Source organism: Trachypithecus francoisi, unplaced genomic scaffold (genome assembly GCF_009764315.1).
Source record: "Trachypithecus francoisi isolate TF-2019V2 unplaced genomic scaffold, Tfra_2.0 Lachesis_group12, whole genome shotgun sequence".
NCBI classification, from domain to species: domain Eukaryota; kingdom Metazoa; phylum Chordata; class Mammalia; order Primates; family Cercopithecidae; genus Trachypithecus; species Trachypithecus francoisi.
Genome location: NW_022681457.1, coordinates 68,005,019 through 68,021,969, shown reverse-complemented (window position 1 = coordinate 68,021,969; position 16,951 = coordinate 68,005,019). Strand labels below are relative to the sequence as shown.

The following is a 16,951-nucleotide window of genomic DNA, read 5'->3' as shown; positions in this document are numbered from 1 at the left end:
TGCTGGGGGGCGTAGCACAGATTTATTTTCCAGTACTAGGTCACCTCTCCCCCAGCTGCCTTAGGGGGAGGGGCTTGGGGACTAAGGGACTTGCTGTGAGAATAAGGCACTTGAGATGGGGGTGTGGAGAGCCAGCTGGGGGGGTCTCAGCTAAGCTGGTCCTCATACTGCTTGCGGAAACAATCTCCAGCCGGGAAGAAATCCCAACATCTCTCTTGGTACATCTTCCAGACATAAGACTCCTAGGATTGGCAATAGAAAGAGTTCATTGGTGACATCTTCGAACCCTTGAGACATATATATACATATACTTTTAGACAGGGTGTTGCTCTGTTGCCCAGGCTGGAGTGCAGTGGCAACAATCACAGCTCACTGCAGTATCCTGGCTCAAGCGATTCTCTGCCTCAGTCTCCAGAGTAGGTGGGACTACAGGTGCACACCACCACCCCTGGCTAATTTTTTAATAGAGACAGGGTCTCGCCATGTTGCCTAGGCTGTCTTGAACTTCTGGTCTCAAGCAATTCTCCGGCTGTGGCCTCCTGAAGTGCTAGGATTGCAGGCGTGAGCCAGGACGCCCAGCCCAAACCCATTTTTTTGAGACGGAGTATCGCTCTGTCGCCTAGGCTGGAGTGCAGTGGCATGATCTTGGCTCACCACAACTTCTGCCTCCTGGGTTCAAGCAATTCTCCCACCTCAACTTCCCAAGTAGCTGGGATTACAGGCATGCGCCACCACGTCCCGCTAATTTTCATATTTTTAGTAGAGACGGAATTTCACCATGTTGGCCAGGCTGGTCTCGAACTCCTGACCTCAAGTAATCCACCCGCCTTGGCCTCCCAAAGTGTTGGGATTACAGGTGTGAGCCACCGCAACCAGCCCCAGCCTTAACCCTTGATATTGATAGGAGCTTTTTACTGCTACCTACTGACTGGCCTTATGTTAAAGGACTCCATGTCCTGCCCACTCTCCTCCCATTAACACCCCCTTACCTGACCTGTGTGTTCTGTCTCATCCTTGTTTATCAAATACATCAGGAAAAACCTGAGGGTGAGAGGACCACAGGAGACAAGTCTGAACCACCCTTACCTTATTTTATTCTATTTTTTTATTTATAGTAGAGAGAAAGTCTCACTATGTTGCCAAAGCTGGTCTCGAACTCCTGGCCTCAAGTTATCCTCCTCACTTGGCCTCCCAAAGTGCTGGGCTTACAGGTGTGAACCATCGCCTGGGGCCCCACCCTTACCTTCTGATTGGCTGGCAGGGAATCTGCCCACATGGACACCACACCCCCCTTCCTAACTGCCAAAGCTAAGGACCCCGCCCCTGGCTATTGGCAGCCATGCCCCCCACCCTCCTGATTGGCCAGTGTGCCTGTGCTCACATGTAATTGGCCAGGTTGTGTTCCTCCAGCGTGTGAGTCTCGAAGCCATGCGGTGTCGTATCAAAGTAGTCGCTGCCAATTCCACAGATGAAGCACTTGGTCTGTGAGTGGCAAGAGACATCAGAGTGGAGGCCCACTTGACCCCCTGAATCCTGTAATCCCTCTGGGTTACCCCCAGACATGACCCACCTCCATATCCTCCTTCACTTGCTCTTGTTGGTCTCGGAGCTCACCAAAAGCGTCGATGATCAGACCTGGGGTGGCAGGACGCGAGTCAGTGCCCAACCTCTGACCTGGTTCAGACTCCTCCCTCTCCAACTACCTACCTCCAGGGCTTGCCCTCCATCCCCCATCTCCCTAGTCTCACCCCTAATCTCACTTCCTAAGAAGATAATATTAGGCCTTTATTGGGCAGGTGCGGTGGCTCATGCCTGCAATCCCAGTACTTTGGGAAGCTGAGGCGGGCGGATCATCTGAGGTCAGGAGTTCAAGAGCAGCCTGGCCAATGTGGTAAAACCCCATCACTACTAATAATACGAAAAAAAAAAATTAGCTTGGCGTGTTGGCACGTGCCTGCAGTCCCAGCTACTTGGGAGGCTGAGGCAGAAGAATCGCTTGAACTTGGGAGGTAGAGGTTGCAGTGAGCCAAGATCGCACCACTGAACTCCAGCCTGGGCAACAGAGCGAAACTCCTTCTCAAAAAAAAAAAAAAAAAAAAATATATATATATATATATGTATGTGTGTGTGTGTATATATGTATATATGTATATATGTATATTTATATATACACACATATATGTATATATATATATATGTATATATAAAATATATATAATATATGTATATATATAATATAAATATCTCTTTCAGGCCTTTATTGAGCACTGATATGAGCCAGACACTGAGTGCCTATGCATTGACTTAATCCTGATCACAACCTATGAGGTCAGTACCACTGACGCCCTTGTTTTGCAGATGGAGAAACTGAGGCCCCAAGAGGTGACTTGCCCAGGGTCTCACAGTAGCGAGAGGTACAGATGGGGCACGAATCCAGACCGACTGGATCCTGGGCCTGCATTCTTAGCCATGGAGCTAGCCTCCCTCTGGGCCCTGAGCACCCACTCCCAGCACTGACCCTGGATGATGGCCAACAGGATGACGATGACGAAGAAGAAGAAGGTGATGTCGAAGACCACCCTGTAGAGCTCGTATTCATCACCCGCCGGGTCCTCAATCTCGTCCCCAATGCCTCCGCCAGCCCGGACACCCACGTACATGTGAAACAGGTAACACTGAGGGAAGGGAGCACATTGGTCACTCATTCATTCAACATTCACTGAGTACCAGCCAGGGCACCGGGATAGGCAGGGCTGAAGACATGGTAACGACTGAGACAGCCCTGGGCCCTGCCCTCAAAGGCCTCAGAGATACAGCGTCAGACAGGGACCAACAGCCAGAAATGGTTAGGGCTGTGACAGGAAGGTCATGGGCAGGGGGGTAAGGGCCAGGTTAGGTGCAGGTCACAGGCAGAGGGGTCAGGGCCAGGACAGGGGGCACAGGCAGAGGGGTCAGGGCTGGGATAGGGGGGCACAGGGAGAGGGGTCAGGGCCAGGATAGGGGGCCACAGTCAGAGGGGTCAGGGCCAGGATGTGGGGGGCACAGGCAGAGGGGTAAGAGCCGGGGTTGGGGGGCACAGGCAGGGTCCCACGGGGAGCATGGGCAGAAGGGTGAGGGCCAGGTTGGGTGGGGAGCAAAGGCAGAAGTCAGGGCCAGGGTTGGGGGGCACAGGCAGAGGGGCTGGGCCGGGATGGGAGGGCACAGGCAGAGGGGTGAGGGCTGGGATGGGAGGCACAGGCAGAGGGTCGGGGCTGGGGTGGGGAGGCACAGTGTGACCAGAGATGAGCTGGGGGAAGCACTGGAAGCTTTAACAGCCCACTGGAGGCATCTGATCCAGCCTAAGTGATTAGGTGAGGCTTCCTGGAAGAGGAGGCAAGTGTGAGCTGAAACCTAAAGGAGGCGTTAGGTGGAGGAGTGGGGACGAGAGTGTTCCCGGCCGAGAAAGCCACATGCTGCAACACCATCAGTGAGGAAAGAATACAGCTTGCTGCTGTGAGGAACTGAAAATGGTTGGGTGAGGCTGGAAAATAGAGCTCCTGTGCAGGAGAGCACGGAGAGAGATGAGGCAGGGCCTGGACACGTGGCTCTGTAGGCCCCAGCCTAGCCCGTGGTCAGGGGCTTCCTGTAGGACGCGGCATTTAAGTGGAAAGGTGAGGTATCAAGTGAATGGGGTGTGTGTGCATGTCGGGCCTGGGCTAGGGGACAGAGAGAACATCAGGTGCAAAGGGCTTGAGTCAGGAGGAAACACGCAGTCCTAAGGGAACTGAAAGAGGACCAGGCGGCCAGAAAGCAAAAAGCAAGAGGGTTTGTGGTTAGACCCAGGCAGGGCCAGATCTTCCCAGGCTTTGTAAGCCGTGGCAGGGTGATTCGATTTTATCCACAGTGGATGGGGAGCCACAAGAAGGGTCTGAATGGAGTTGGTGAGTGAGCATGGTCTACCTGGCATTTGGGAACAACTTTACACTTGTTTGTTTTTTTTTGTTGTTGCTGTTTTTTTGAGACAGAGTCTTGTTCTGTTGCCCAGGCTGGAGTGCAGTGGTGCAATCTTGGCTCACTGTGACCTCTACCTCCGAGTTCAAGAGATTCTCCTGCCTCAGCCTCCTGAGTAGTTGGGATTACAGGTGCGTGCCACCCCACCCAGCTAATTTTTGAGATGGAGTTTTGCTCTTGTTGCCCAGGCTGGAGTGCAACGGTGCAGTCTCGGCTCACTGCAACCTCCGCCTCCAGGATTCAAGAGGTTCTCCTGCCTTAGCCTCCCAAGTCGATGGGATTACAGGCGCACACCACCACATCCCACTAATTTTTGTATTTTTAGTGGAGACGGGGTTTCACTATGTTGGCCAGACTGGTCTCAAACTCTTGACCTCAGATGATCCACCTGCCTTGCCCTCCCAAAGTGCTGGGATTAAAAGTGTGAGCCACAGCACCCGACATACACTTGTTCTTTTTGTGTTCCCAGGATGTGAGAGAACACAGTCATCCTAGAGTAAAAGCTAAGATAAGTGACTATAATGAAAACAAGGCTGTAGGCAGTGAGGCCGTGTCTGGAAGGGCCTCAGACGTCAGGTTGAGGAGCTGAACTTTGTCCTGAGAGCAGGAAGGAACCCAGGGAGCCAGATTACAGGACATCTTTGGAGATAAACCCGGTAAATGATTCTTTTAATTGTGGCTTATGTCTCTAGTAAGTTCACATCAATTGGGGCTATGATCACCATTATTAGAATAGAAGAGAAAAAATAAATATGCATTGAACGCTGGGTATACCTTGGGTGAAACTGTTTTTTAAACTTGAGACAGAGTCTCACTGTGGTACCCAGGCTGGAGTGTAGTGGCGCAATCATAGCTCACTGCAACCTCAAACTCCTAAGCTCAAGTGATCCTCTTGCCTCAGCCTCCCAAAGTGTTGAGATTACAGGTATGAGTCACTGCGTCTGGCCTGGATGAAACTTTTAATTGTGGATAATTGATAGAAGCTAACATCTATATAATCCTGAGGATGTGCCAGGCACTAGTCTAAGTCTTTTTTTGTTTTTTTGTTTTGTTTTGTTTTTTTGAGACAGAGTTTTGCTCTTGTTGCCCAGGCTGGAGTGCAGTGGCGCGATCTCGGCTCACTGCAACCTCCACCTCCCAGGTTCAAGCGATTCTCCTGTCTCAGCCTCCCAAGTAGCTGGGATTACAGGCGTGCGCCACCATGCCCGGCTAATTTTGTATTTTTAGTAGAGACGGGGTTTCTCCATGTTGGTCAGGCTGGTCTCAAACTCCTGGCCTCAGGTGATCTGCCCGCCTCAGCCTCCCAAAGTGCTGGGATTACAGGCATGAGCCACCGTGCAAGGCACTAGTCTAAGTCTTTTTTTTTTTTTTTTTTTTTTTTGAGACGGAGTCTCGCTCTGTCGCCCAGGCTGGAGTGCTGTGGCCGGATCTCGGCTCACTGCAAGCTCCGCCTCCCGGGTTCACGCCATTCTCCTGCCTCAGCCTCCCGAGCAGCTGGGACTACAGGCGCCCACCACCTCGCCCGGCTAGTTTTTTGTATTTTTAGTAGAGACGGGGTTTCACCGTGTTAGCCAGGATGGTCTCGATCTCCTGACCTCGTGATCCACCCGACTCGGCCTCCCAAAGTGCTGGGATTACAGGCTTGAGCCACCGCGCCCGGCCTAGTCTAAGTCTTTTAAGTCTTTGATAGCCGGGGAGCACCTATTAGTCCTACAAGCAACTACTATTACACACTCATTTTACAAGTGAAGCCCCCAGGGCATAGGGAGGAGGTTGAATAGCCTGTCCAAAAATCACATGGCTCATAAGCGGCAGGGGCAAGCTCCCTGAATACCTTTCCAATAATAATCCATTTGAAAAGCTCACATAAGGCTGGGTTTGGTGGCTCAGGTCTGTAATCCCAGCACTTTGGGAGGCCGAGGTGGGTGGATCATTTGAGGTCAGGAGTTCAAGACTAGCCTGGCCAACATAGTGAGATCCCCCAGCTCTACTAAAAATACAAAGTCAGCTGGGCATGGTAGTGTTTGCCTGTAATCCCAGCTACCCAGGAGGCTGAAGCAGGAGAATCACTTGAACCTGAGAGACAGAGGTTGTAGTAAGCTGAGATCATGTCACTGCACTCCAGCCTAGGACTTCGTCCCAGAAAAAAAAAAAAAAAAAAACCTCAGCTCAAATAATATTGAAACAATGGCCAACAGATGTGGAGCACTGATTTGCCTGGCACTGTTCAAAGTACCTGACATGGCCGGGCGCGGTGGCTCACGCCTGTAATCCCAGCACTTTGGGAGGCCAAGGTGGGCGGATCACAAGGGCACAGGCAGAGATGGAGACCATCCTGGTCAACATGGTGAAACCCTGTGTCTACTAAAAATACAAAGTCAGCTGGGCATGGTAGTGTTTGCCTGTAATCCCAGCTACCCAGGAGGCTGAAGCAGGAGAATCACTTGAACCTGAGAGACAGAGGTTGTAGTAAGCTGAGATCATGTCACTGCACTCCAGCCTAGGACTTCGTCCCAGAAAAAAAAAAAAAAAAAAAACCTCAGCTCAAATAATATTGAAACAATGGCCAACAGATGTGGAGCACTGATTTGCCTGGCACTGTTCAAAGTACCTGACATGGCCGGGCGCGGTGGCTCACGCCTGTAATCCCAGCACTTTGGGAGGCCAAGGTGGGCGGATCACAAGGGCACAGGCAGAGATGGAGACCATCCTGGTCAACATGGTGAAACCCTGTGTCTACTAAAAATACAAAAATTACCTGGGCACGGTGGCACATGCCTGTAGTCCCAGCTACTTGGGAGGCTGAGGCAGGAGAATCACTTGAACCCGGGAGGTGGAGGTTGCAGTGAGCCGAGATTGTGCCACTGCACTCCAGCCTGGGCGACAGAGCGAGACTCTGACTCAAAAAAACAAAAACAAAAACCAAAAAAACCAAAATGTGCCTGGCATGCATCAGCTTGCCAAACTGTAGGTACTATTTTCATTTTTTAGAGGCAAGATGTCCCTCTGTCTACCAGGATGGAGTGTAGTGGCCCATTCGCAGCTCACTGAAGCCTCGAACTGCTGGGCTCCAGTGATCCTCCTGCCTTAGCCTCCAGGCACACAACACAACACCCAGCTCATATTTAACATTTTTTATAGAGACGGGATTTTTGCCTTGTTGCCCAGGCTGATTTCCAACTTCTGGACTCAAGTGATCCTCCGGCCTCGGCCTCCCAACACGCTGGGATTGCAGACTGGAGGCACCACGCCCGGCCTGGAGGTACCGTTATTAACCCCTTCAACAGATGCGAGAAGGAAGGGTCCCAGAGCGCCGGGGGAGGGGCTCACCGTCATCATGTCGTCACATTTCATGTCAGGCTCATCTTCATCCTCGCTCTTGTTGTAGAACTTGCGGAAGAAGTTGAAGGCCACTACGGTGTACAGGTAGACGACCACTGCCAGAAGGCCCACGGTCATCACCAGCTGGGGGCAGGATGGGGCCAGGTCAGCTCCGTCCTGGGCTTGCCCTCCTCCGGCCACGCCCATTCTGGGTCCTGGCCCCGTTTCAGTCCCTGTGGCTCTACTTTGCTGCCCCACACACCCTCGGCTCGGCCCCGCCTGACCTTGCCCCTCCTCAGCCCAGCTGCCCGGCCCTCACCCCTCCACCACCCACTGCCACGCTGGTCCCTGCTGGCCCACGCCCCACAGCCAGGTCCTCCCCACACCTGTTTCCCATTGTGGGTGACGGAGGAGAGGATGGTGCGCAGTGTCTTGACCCCCATGGCGATGTCCAGGAGATGGGCAGCGAAGAAGAAGTTGTTGTAGTGCCCCAAGAGGGACATCACCATATACCAGCCCAGGTACAGGAAGGACTGTGGGCGCACAGGGCCAGGTGTCAGGGGGAAGGCAGGGACACATGAGGGGCACTCTGGAGGGTAGGGGCCACGCGGGAGAGTCAGCTATGCCCTGGGGGTCGGGTGCCAGTCCTGGTTGGGGAGTCCATGGAGGACCGGGGCATTCTAGGTGAGAAGGCATCCTGTGGGGAGATGAGAGCCCCCTGCAGAAGGAAATAATCTGGGAATCCAAGGGCACACTGAGGAAGCCAAAGGATGTTCTGGGCCGGGTGTGGTGGCTCATGCCTGTAATCCCAGCGCTTTGGGGGGCTAAGGCAGGAGGATCACTTGAGGTCAGGAGTTCAAGACCAGTCCGGGCAACATAGCAAAACTCCCTCATCTCTTCCTCTTTTTTTTTTTTTAGATGGAGTTTCACTCTTGTCACTCAGGCTGGAGTGCAATGGCGCAATCCCAGCTCACCACAATCTCCACCTCCAGGGTCTAAGCGCAGGAGGCTAAGCCTACCTTAGCCTCGCTTAGCCTCCCCAGTAGCTGAGACCATAGGTGTGGGTAACCACACCCAGCTACTTTTTTTTTTTTTTTTGAGATGGAGTGTTAGTCTGTTGCCCAGGCTGGAGTGCAGTGGTGCAATCTCAGCTCACTGCAACCTCCGCCGCCTGGGTTCAAGCGATTCTCCTGCCTTAGCCTCTGAAGTAGCTGGGACCACAGGCGTGGGTCACCACACCCAGCTAATTTTTGTATTTTTAGTAGAGCTGGGGTTTCACCATGATGGCCAGGCTGGTCTCTAACTCCTGGCCTCAATTTATCCACCCACCTCAGCCTCCCAACCCAAAGTGCTGGGATTACAGGCCTGAGCCACCGCACTTGGCCACTCTGTTTTTTGTTAGAGACAGGGTCTCACTCTGTCATCCAGGCTGAAGTGCAGTGGTGAATACGCAGCTCACTGAAACTTCTGCCTCCTGGGCTCAAGCCATCCTCCTACTGCAGCCTGTTGAGTAGCTGGGACTAGAGGTATGTGCCACCACACCTGGCTAATTTTTTTTTTTGAGACGGAGTCTCGCTCTGTCGCCCAGGCTGGAGTGCAGTGGCCAGATCTCAGCTCACTGCAAGCTCCGCCTCCCAGGTTTACGCCATTCTCCTGCCTCAGCCTCCCGAGTAGCTGGGACTACAAGCGCCCGCCACCTCGCCCAGCTAGTTTTTTATATTTTTTAGTAGAGACGGGGTTTCACCGGGTTAGCCAGGATGGTCTTGATCTCCTGACCTTGTGATCCGCCCGTCTCAGCCTCCCAAAGTGCTGGGATTACAGGCTTGAGCCACCGTGCCTGGCCCTGGCTAATTTTTGTATTTTTTGTAGAGACAGGGTTTCACCGTCTCTACAAAAGTTGCCCAAGCTGGTCTTAAATGTTTGAGCTCAAGCAATCCTCTGCCTTTTCCTCCCAAAGTGCTGGGATTACAGGTGTGAGCCACTGTGCCTGGCTGCCTGGCTAATTTTTTTTTTTTGAGACGGATTCTCATTCTGTCACCCAGGTGGAGTGCAGTGGTGCGATCTTGGCTCACTGCAGCCTCTACCTCCTGAATTCAAGCCATTCTCCTGCCTCAGCCTCCCGAGTAGCTGGGATTACAAGCACCCACCACCATGCCCAGTGCTAGGTTTGTCTTGAACTCCTGACCTCAAGTGATCTACCTGCCTCGGCCTCTGCAAGTGCTGGGACTACAAGTGTGAGCCTCCACGCCCAGCCCCAGCTAATTTTTAAATTTTTTGTAGAGAGAGGATCTCACTATATTGCCCAGGCTGGTCTCAAACTCTGGACTCCAGTGATCCACCCGCCTTGGCCTCTCAAAATGTTGGGAGTACAGGCGTGAGCCACCACACCCAATCCCAGCTATTTAAAAAAAAAAAATAATAATAAAACGATGTCTGGGGGGATAAGGAGCCTTGTGTGGGTAAGAAGGTACTCTAAGGGTCACAGCCACTCAGGGTCCCAGGAGTCATTCTCTGGTCAGGAATACCCCAAGTTGGGAACCCTCCTAACGCCCCACCCCTGCAGACTCCCTCCCCAATCTGCGGGCCCCTGCTCACATTGTCTGTGAAGATGACGCCGAACTTCCAGATCTGGTACTTGACATCGATGGACATAAGCCTGTGGGGGCAGGGGTCGGAGGAGATACGCTTGAGTGTCAGACCCCAGTCACCTCCCCTGCATGCCCCAGGCCTGTGCAGGGGCGTCCTGGGCTCACCACGTCAGCAGCCCTGGGGGCGGGTCGGGCTTGCGCTCATTGTGGGCGGTGATCTCTAGTGTGGCCAGGTCCATGCCCAGTAGCTCAGCAATCCGCTCCCGTCCATAGATGTCCCCATGTTTGTCCAGGACCTGCACAAGAGAGCGTCAAGCTGTGTAGACACAGCTGGAGTGTGGGTGTGTGTCGTGGCCTGCAAGGGGGTTCTGGGGACACTCCAAACTCGAACGAGAAATGAGAGGTGCATTGTTTTGTTTTGTTTTGAGATAGAGTCTCCCTCTGATGCCCAGGCTGAAAGTACAGTGGCGCCATCTCTGCTCACCACAACCTCTGCCTCCCAGGTTCAAGTGATTCTCCTGCCTCAGCCTCCTGAGTAGCTGGGATTACAGGCATGCACCACCACACTCAGAGCTAATTTAGTATTTTTAGTAGAGACGGGGTTTCTCCGTGTTGGTCAGGCTGGTCTCGAACTCCCGACCTCAGGTGATCCGCCCGCCTGGGCCTCCCAAATTGCTGGGATTACAGGTGTGAGGCACCATGGCTGGCCGGGGGTGGGTGCATTTTTTTCTGAGAGGAAGGTGCCACAGCTTTCTTCAGATCCTCAGGGGTAGGATCCAAAAGCAATAAAGGTCCAGCTAATTCATTAGTCAAATTAATTGAAATAATTTATTACTTTCAGGTAGGTAGGCCAGGAATCCTATATAATTGGGCCCCTGTCACCTGTGAACTTACCTCCTCCCTGTCACCCCTTCCACCACACTGGCCTCCGCACAGTTGCGCAAATGCGACAGGCACATTTCTGCTTTAGGGCCTTTGCATTGCCTGTTTCCCCTGTCTAGAACACCTCCCTCACATTTCCACTGGCTCATCTCTCACCTCCCGATTAATGAGTATGACCTTTTCTGGGCTGCTGATATACAACAGCAACCTCTCCTGGCGAACACACGCACACTCCCCACCCCTCTCCACTGCTTTATGTATTTGAGATGGGGTCTGACTGTATTGCCCAGGCTGATCTTGAACTCCTGGACTCCAGCGATCCTCCCCAGTGGCTAGAACTATAGGCATAAGCCACCACACTCGGTTACCACTTTGTTTTTTTCTTTTTCTTTTTTTTTTTTTTTTTTGAGACAGAGTCTCGCTCTGTCACCCAGGCTGGAGTACAGTGGCGTGATCTCGGCTCACTGCAACCTCTGCCTCCCGGGTTCAAGCAATTCTCCCACCTCAGCCTCCCAAGTAGCTGGAACTACAGGCGCCCGCCGCCACACCCGGCTAATTTTTTATATTTTAAGTAGAGGCGGGGTCTCACCATGTTGGCCAGGCTGGTCTCGATCTCCTAACCTCAAGTGATCCGCCCACCTTGGCCTCCCAAAGTGCTGGGATTACAGGTGTGAGCCACTGTGCCCGGCCTTGATGCTCTGCTCTTTCCACGTGCCCATTCAAGAAAGGGAAGTGTGGTTACTGTGCCCATCTCCCCATGGCGAAACTGAGGTGCTACTCAGAGAAGCAAAAAACCTCTTGCCCAAGGTCACACACCAAGCAAGTGCTTGGCAAGCCTGTGATGACCTGGTGGCAGGCAGGGACCCAATCCAGGACCCAGTGCATCCATGTCCTCTCACCTTGCGCTTAACAAACTTGTCCCAGTAGTTGCTGGGGAAAGACCTGCCGAGAGAGAAAGCGTGCGTGAGTGTGAGATGTTAGGGCCAGAGGGATCGGAGCTGTCAGCCGCATTGGGGGGTGGGTTGAAACTCCACTGATTTTTTTTTTTTCTGTCTCACTCTTTCGCCCAGGCTGGAGTGCAGTGGTGTGTTATTGGCTCACTGCAACCTTTGCCTCCCAGGTTCAAGCGATTCTCCTGCCTCAGCCTCCTGAGTAGCTGGGATTACAGGTGTCCACCACCATGCCCGGCTAATTTTTGTATTTTTAGTAGAGACTGGGTTTTGCCATGTTGGTCAGGCTGGTCTCGAACTTCTGACCTCAGGTGATCCCCCCCCACCCGCCTTGGCCTCCCAAAGTGCTGGGATTACAGGCGTGAGCCACCGTGCCTGGCTCCACTGCTTTTCTTGTAGGAACCTTGAACAGTGGGGACCCCCCCTGCCATCTTTGCTGGACCCCAGATGAGGCAGAGAATTTGCATTCAGAGCCAGATGTGCAAAAAAGACCTCAGAATGGCACTCTGATAAAGAGGCTCTGGCATGGTGACAGGTGGGAAGGAGTCCAAACCAGCAGCCTGACCCAGCACCAACTCCAATAGAACTGCCTCCTTCCTCATACTGGTTGATTTCATTTAATTTCATGATTCTGGCCCTTTATTGACCAGTTTTCCAAGTGACAAATTGATGCCCTAACATCCTCAAGTATGGCCACCGAGTTTTGTTGTTTGAGAGGGTGGAGTGACGATTGATTATGAATTCACAGATTTACAATTATTTGAAGTGTTTCGATTCATTGCACTTCCAATTCCTATTCTTTTTTTTTTTTTACCCCCAGACATAGGGTCTTGCTCTGTCACTCAGGCTGAAGGACAGTGGCATAATCATAGCTCACTGCATCCTGGAATTCCTGGGCTCACGCAATCCTCCTGCCTCAGCCTCCCAAGCAGCTAAGACTACAGGCATGCGCTAGCCAGGCTAGCATGTCTGGCTAACTTTTTAGTTTTTTCTTTTTTTCTAAAGATAGAGGTCTCCCTATGTTGCCCAGGCTGGTCTTGGACTCCTGGGCACAAGGGATCCTCCCGCCTCAGCCTCCCAAAGTGCTGAGATTATAGGTGTGAGCCACTGAGTGCGGCCCCTAAGGCCCCTAATGATTTCTTTTCTTTTTTTTTTTTTTCAGATGGAGTCTCGCTCTGTTGCCCAGGCTGGAGTGCAGAGGCACAATCTCGGCTCACTGCAACCTCCACCTCCCAGGTTTAAGTGATTCTCATGCTTCAGCCTCCTCAGTAGCTAAGACTACAGGTGCCCACAACCATGCCTGGCTAATTTTTGTATTTTTAGTAGAGACTACTTTTTGTATTTTTAGTAGAGATGGGGTTTCAGCATGTTGGCCAGGCTGGTCTCGAACTCCTGACCTCAAGTGATCTGCCCACCTTGGCCTCCCAAGTGTTGGGATTACAGGCGTGAGCCACCGCGCCCGGCCATGTTTTTTTATTTTGCACTCATTGCGCCTGAGTAAGAATCACACCGGGAGGCAGGGTTTAAAACACGGGTTCCTGGGCTCACATCCCAGAGTCACTGAACAGGAACTTCCAGGCTTCAAGTCTAGGAATCTCCGTGTGCCACCCTCACCCACACAGATGCTGTAATGCACAGGAAATGTGCCTCTTTTATGGAAAGGAAGAGTAAGGCTTGGGGAGAATGAGGCAGGGCCTGTAGGGACTGAAACCCTAGGTGTTTGTTTTTTTGTTTGTTTTTTTTTTTTTGCAGGGGGCATGGGGGACAGAATTTTGCTCTTGTTGCCCAGGCTGGAGTACAATGGTGCGATCTGCGTCCTCCACCTCCCAGGTTCAAGTGGTTGTCCTGATTCATCTCCAGTAGCTGGGATTACAGGTGCCCACCACCACGCCCAGCTAATTTTTGTACTTTTAGTAGAGATGGGGTTTCACCATGTTGGCCAGGCTGGTCTCGAACTCCTGACCTTGTGATCCGCCCGCCTCGGCCTCCCAAAGTGCTGGGATTACAGGCGTGAGCCACCGTGCCTGGCCTGAAACCCTAGTTTTTTGGGGTCCCAGCCTGGACTGGGTGGAAACCCAGGTCCCCTCCTGCTGCCACCCTGAGGTGGGGGCTGGGTCCTTACGGTGTGTTGAGCACCAGTCGGTCCCACTGGCCCTTCACGTCATCGTCCTCAGGCTGCTCTGTGATGTATAGGCCGTCAAACTCCAGCTTCCGGGCCAGCTCCTTCTCCCGCTTAAAGATTACCAGGGGCACCTGGATAGTGGGAGGAGGCCAAGGGTGGGTGTCAGGCACCTTGGCTAGACCACAGTCTCAGCAGAAGCCATGAGATCTTGCTGGAGTCTGTGTGTGACCCCACATCAGAAGTGCTTTCCCAGTGATAAGGGTAGAAATGAGGAGGTCTAGGCAGAGGGCTCAGGACTGGGATGTGGGGGACATGGGCAGAGGGGTCAGGGCGGGGATGGGGGAGGCGCAGGCAGGGGTGTCATGGCTGGTATGTGGGTACATAGATAGATGGGTCAGGGCTGGGATGGGAGGCATAGATAGAGGGGTCAGGGCTGGAATTGGGGGGCACAGGCAGAGGGGATAGGGCTGGCAGGGGGGAGGCGCAGGCAGGGTTGTCATGGCTGGAATGTGGGTACATAGATAGATGGGTCAGGGCCGGGATGGGGGGCATAGATAGAGGGGTCAGGGCTGGAATTGGGGGCACAGGCAGAGGGGATAGGGCTGGCAGTGGGGAGGCACAGGCAGGGGTGTCAGGGCTGGGATATAGGGGCATAGAGGGGTCAGGGCCACAATGGGGGTGGGGCACAGGCAGAGGGATCGGTCCAGGATGTGAGAACAGGGGAGCTGTGGGAATCCAGGAGTGGTGCCTGATGCCACCTAGGGCTTCCCAAGGAGGGAGGTCTGAACTCAGAACTGAAGGATGAATAAAACAGAGGCAGGTGCAAGGAGGTGGAAGCGGGGCAAAGCTTTGCAGGCAGAGGGAACAGCATGTATGAAAGTTTTAAGCCCAAAGAACTCCAATAGTAAAGTTCATCCAATAGTAAAGTATCAAGACAGTGGTCCAGAACCCTGTTCCTCAGCTATAAGCTGTGTCCGTTCCCAATTTGAATGTCGTCCTTGCTGGAGACCCTATCATCCTTGCTGGAGACCCCAATCCTGTACCCAGTTCCCCAGCCCTCACCCCAACCCTGGGCCCCCTCTGTCCCAACCACTGTGAGGGTCCCCAGCCCCAGCCAGTACTCCAGAACCGCCCCCACCCCCACCCAGCCAATAAGCCCTTGCCCCAGAACCATGGCCATGGGCCCACCTTGAGACAGTTATAGCCAATGATGCAGAGAAAGGCCACCAGTGTATGCAGGAGGCTCAGACACCGCAGGGCGGGCTCCATGTAGCCTGTGCTCTCCTCCAGGAAGTAGTACACCATGTTCTCATCCTCATCGCCCTCTGCCTCCTCTCCGGCCCCCAAGCCCCAGCCGGAGCCGCCACCAGAGCCTGCACCTGACACGTCCCCAGCAGCTGAGCCTTCCATGTCGTCTTCCCCTGGTGGAGAGTCTGAGACCTGAAATGGGGACAGAGATCCATCTGTGGGTCTGCCACATGCAGAGCCCACTCACAAAATTGAGCCTCCATTCCTGAGATTGGACTGGGGCCATACCAGATACAGTCTTGGTGTGGCTGTCAATCAAGATCAAGGGGTGGGACCAGGGCCCTAGCTAGCAAATCAGACTCTGACCTGGGAATTAGCCTATCGAACTGAGTGGCACAGAACTGAAGACAGACTTGGTTCATCTTCATAGTGGAGCTCTAAAGAGACTGCCCGCTAATATTAACACTAACACGAAAATTAGTAGCAGTTAAACATTTACACAGTGCTTTTTATATGCCAGATACTGTGGCTCTAAGTGCCTTACACATACTCATCCTCTTCTTTTTGGTGGGGTGGACGGAGTTTCGCTCTTGTCACGCAGCCTGGGTGCAGTGGTGCAATCTCGGCTCACTGCAACCTTTGCTTCCTGGGTTCAAGGGATTCTACTGTCTCAGCCTCCTGCGTAGCTTGGATTACAGGTGCCCACCACCATGCCCAGCTAATGTTTTTGTATTTTTAGTAGAGACGGGGTTTCACCATATGGCCAGGCTGGTCTTGAATTCCTAACTTAGGTGATCCACCTACTTCGGCCTCACAAAGTCCTGGGATTACAGGCGTGAGCCACTGTGCCTGGTGCCTTCTCCTCTTTCGATCCCCACAGCACTAAGAGGTATTCCATTTTCCAGATGAGAGGGTTGAGGCTCAGGGACGGTAAGCACCTTGCCTCACGTCATGTACCAGTGGGCGGTGGAGCAGGACTGGGTCCCACAGAAGCCATGCTTCGATCTCTCTAGTCTACCTTACTGTCCTGTTATCTAGACCCCTGGCAAGACCGCAAGGGTATCTTTGTCTTTCAGGAGGCCTTTCCTTTCTCAGCCCTTTCCTTTCATTCTGTGAGCGGACTGTTTCTTCCTCCCCGCAAACTTCTGTTTAGCTGACGTGAAAGCAAAGATGCTTAACAGAATCAGTGGGTGTTGCCGAGAGCTGAGGGCCTGCAGCCAGGCACACAGGACTGGCATGTGGCCGAGCTGAGCAGAGAACTCAGCTCCTGCTCCTGTTCTAACTCCCACAAGCACTCAGGCTTCTGTCCCAGATAGATCCAGGTATCCGCTACTCACTCCCATGGAGGGGGGTCCCAGGATCCAGGTGTCCAGTCTGAACCCTCCTGAGGACCCTGAGCCCAGTGCCTTGTCCCTGCACCGGAGGAACCCTGTAATTCCGATGGGGGCTGAGCCTCCCATCCCACAGCATGGATAAGGGCCTGACCCTCCCAGCCCTTGAGGACCAGCACCTTATAAAACAGCAAGATGAAGTTGATGGCAAATGCCAAGAAGAGGGCAAGGAAGCGCAGGGTGTAAAAGTTCCGGGACAGGTAGTTCTGAGAGAGAAGAAGAAAAGAGAGAAAGCACTCACAGATCAGCCTCTTCCCTGGAGAATTCATCCCATCATTTACCCACAGTCAGAGCACCTGGGCTCTCAATAGCTGTTCCTACAACCTCCTATTAATTAATTAATTAATTATTATTATTATTATTTTTGAGACAGAGTCTTGCTCTGTCACCCAGGCTGGAGTGCAGTGGCGCCCTCTTGGCTCACTGCAACCTCTGCCTACTGGGTTCAAATTCTCATGA

At 53.0% G+C, this 16,951-nt stretch overlaps 1 protein-coding gene across 1 annotated transcript in view; it reads right to left on the bottom strand.

The window, feature by feature from the left end:
• Window positions 1-16,951, bottom strand: part of RYR1 (ryanodine receptor 1) — a 158,709-nt gene continuing 141,758 nt past the window's right edge. The window contains exons 93-105 of the mRNA XM_033226095.1: window positions 16,612-16,698; window positions 15,042-15,293; window positions 13,854-13,984; window positions 11,681-11,723; window positions 10,065-10,195; window positions 9,907-9,967; window positions 7,698-7,844; window positions 7,321-7,455; window positions 2,519-2,675; window positions 1,571-1,635; window positions 1,382-1,482; window positions 990-1,041; window positions 1-242 (exon numbers count right to left, since the gene is read on the bottom strand). Of these exons, the coding sequence (XP_033081986.1) occupies window positions 147-242; window positions 990-1,041; window positions 1,382-1,482; window positions 1,571-1,635; window positions 2,519-2,675; window positions 7,321-7,455; window positions 7,698-7,844; window positions 9,907-9,967; window positions 10,065-10,195; window positions 11,681-11,723; window positions 13,854-13,984; window positions 15,042-15,293; window positions 16,612-16,698 (1,458 nt within the window). The 3' untranslated portion in view covers window positions 1-146. The remainder of the gene's footprint in view (window positions 243-989; window positions 1,042-1,381; window positions 1,483-1,570; window positions 1,636-2,518; window positions 2,676-7,320; window positions 7,456-7,697; window positions 7,845-9,906; window positions 9,968-10,064; window positions 10,196-11,680; window positions 11,724-13,853; window positions 13,985-15,041; window positions 15,294-16,611; window positions 16,699-16,951) is intronic.